Source organism: Perkinsus marinus (assembly GCF_000006405.1).
Source record: "Perkinsus marinus ATCC 50983 genomic scaffold scf_1104296951194, whole genome shotgun sequence".
NCBI classification, from domain to species: domain Eukaryota; phylum Perkinsozoa; order Perkinsida; family Perkinsidae; genus Perkinsus; species Perkinsus marinus.
The window spans coordinates 1-2344 of NW_003209367.1; the positions used below are offsets into that span (position 1 = coordinate 1).

Consider the following 2344-nt stretch of genomic DNA (forward strand, 5'->3'; position numbering starts at 1 on the left):
CTCTACCACCCTTTCGTGGTGAAGGAACAGCACCTCCCCATTGTTGCTGTTGGGTTCCTTCACTGTGTCCTCCAGTAGTGCCCAATGGCATTCCCGACGGCTGCTGATAGTGGCCCGGGAACTTCGTCGGTGCCGTCCCACCTGGATTCGGGAGTAGACTATCTTGTTGTTGTTGTGATGATGGAGAGGGAAAGTTCATCGGAGGCGGTGGGGGAGGATTCCAAGCAACGCCTTGTTGCTGGGCGGCGGCAGCAGCAGCAGCCATGGTCGCAGCTATATACCCCTGCTGGAAGGCGGCAATCGTTGCTGCATCGGCTGTGGTAGTGGCAGCACCAGCAGACACCCCTGGGCCATGGGAAAACTGCATCATAGGAGATACCGGGATGCCGCGTGGGTACATCGTGTTCCCGGTGTATGGCTGTTGTTGCTGTTGGAATTGCTGTTGTTGCCTCTTATTGTTACCACCCCTACGACGACCCTCCTTATTCCTGTCTTCATCATCGTACCCTCCTCCTACTCCTCCTCCGAGGGCCGGAAACTCCGCATTATAGGCAGCTGGGTCGCTCATCAACGTAGGAGGGGCTTTCTGAACTCTACCCAATTGAGGTATGATGGATACAGCTTGACGATTGTAACTAAAAAGAACGACATTTGCCGCACCACTAGCCTATGCTACCATCCTACTCTGGATCATCCAAGTCAGTGCCCTTAGGTATGTGCTTGCGTGCGCCCTCCATAGCTGCCAGCTCCTCGTTAGAACACACTAATGGTGTACCATCATCCTCCTGGAAGATCTTAGCACGTATCTTATTATAATGCTCCTCCCGTTGGTCGACCTATAAAGATACAAATCAGGCCCAAAAATAACCATACTGATTCTCACCGGGAGATTATGTAAGAGGTTAGCTTCCGAATGCTTGCCGCCTTCATCACTCGAAAACTCGTCGTCCTCAGCCCCCCTAGTAGCCCCCCTCATATTCTTGCCCTTCGACCCGGGGCCTCTCCTGAGGATCTTCACACTACGACCCTTCGTTGGTATGATGCCTGTCGCTGCTGTTGGATCCTCTGCCGTCTCTGATGGGGTGCCTCCACCTGAGGCGCCCCCTTCACTGCAAGTCCCTCTCTCATCAGCGCAGTGCTCCATGCCTTGTTGCTGAAAAATCCCAAGTAGAGACAACCTCAAGCCTAGGCGACTCACCTCCAGCACCCCCTCATCCGAGCGAGCCCGAGTGTCATCATGTGGAGGCCCTCCATGAACATCGTACTGTTCCTGTTGCTGACGATGGCCAGACTCTTGTTGTTGTTGTTGCCTGGGCACATACGGCCAGGGATGTCCACTTCCGTCAGCCATCTCTGCTGCCTCCAATGCAGTCCGACATAGCTCTTGCAATATCGTGTTGGGCACACACGTCCTCTCAGTACGTATGAGGGTTACTGTACTCATCTCAGATCCCTTCGTATAGTCAACTACACGATCCATCCTGATGTTAGTACACTACTACTACTGCTAATATCGGGAATGTGACCTACCTATAATAGTCCCCCAGCTTATGTATCAGCATCCTCTGATATTTTCCTAAAGGGTTCGTCAACTTCAACCTTTCCGAATCGGTTTCCGTTATCTACAATGGACACTAGTAATTCCCCATTGTTCCCTCCTTCTCCTTCCCCTACCATTCTTTTTATAGCAGGCTCCACCTCTAGGAGCAAACGCCTATGCTGAGGCTGTTTCAGTGCACTGACGATGGCCCTATCAACGGTCTCGGTTGCTGCTGAGGACTCATCGAAATGGACAATCTGCTGCTTCGAGTTCCCAGGCATCCCTCCACGCCTATTGTGCGGTGGCCCTGAGAGCCAGTGTATGGGCCACGGTCCCAATCCTTTACTACTGTGTTGTTGCATCCCCCTGGGATTGAACCCAGGACCTCCCTGTTGTGGTGGCTGTTGTTGCTGACCGCTCATAGTGGGGGGCAATACATTGCCCATGATTGATGGTACCATGCCGCTGTTGGGTCCATAGGCTCCCATCGGATATGCAGCCATCATGAAAGGACCGCCCCCAGGGGCAGGTACTGCATACACCCCACCTGGCGCTGCTGGGTACCCCCCACTACCACCCATATCAGAGCTGCCAGTGAAGCCCTGTGGGGGAGGGGGTGGGTAGTAGTGCCCTCCCATATGGGTTAGTGATGACTGCTCTTGCTGAGATGCCGGTTGTTGCTGTTGTAGGTTGACTGCATTAGGTTGACCACCGTTTTCGAACACCCCCTTAGGGGCTGACGATGCAGAAAATTGCCTTGTGAAAGGCGGCTGGGGGCCGCCGCCGCTCATTCAGATTGATAAA

At 53.6% G+C, this 2344-nt stretch overlaps 2 protein-coding genes across 2 annotated transcripts; both read right to left on the minus strand.

Annotated features, from left to right (window-relative positions):
• Positions 1–141: 141 nt before the first annotated feature.
• On the minus strand, positions 142–568 carry Pmar_PMAR007753 (hypothetical protein; the record flags this gene model as incomplete). Its single annotated transcript, XM_002777701.1, has 1 exon — positions 142–568. A coding segment is annotated over one exon (427 nt), but the record flags the coding sequence as incomplete, so codon positions are not given.
• Positions 569–680: 112 nt separating this feature from the next.
• On the minus strand, positions 681–1480 carry Pmar_PMAR007754 (hypothetical protein; the record flags this gene model as incomplete). The annotated part of the gene is made up of 3 exons (XM_002777702.1): positions 681–836; positions 884–1153; positions 1199–1480. 3 exons carry the CDS (start codon positions 1478–1480, stop codon positions 681–683), a joined length of 708 nt encoding a protein of 235 aa, XP_002777748.1.
• Between the last annotated feature and the right edge of the window lie 864 nt (positions 1481–2344).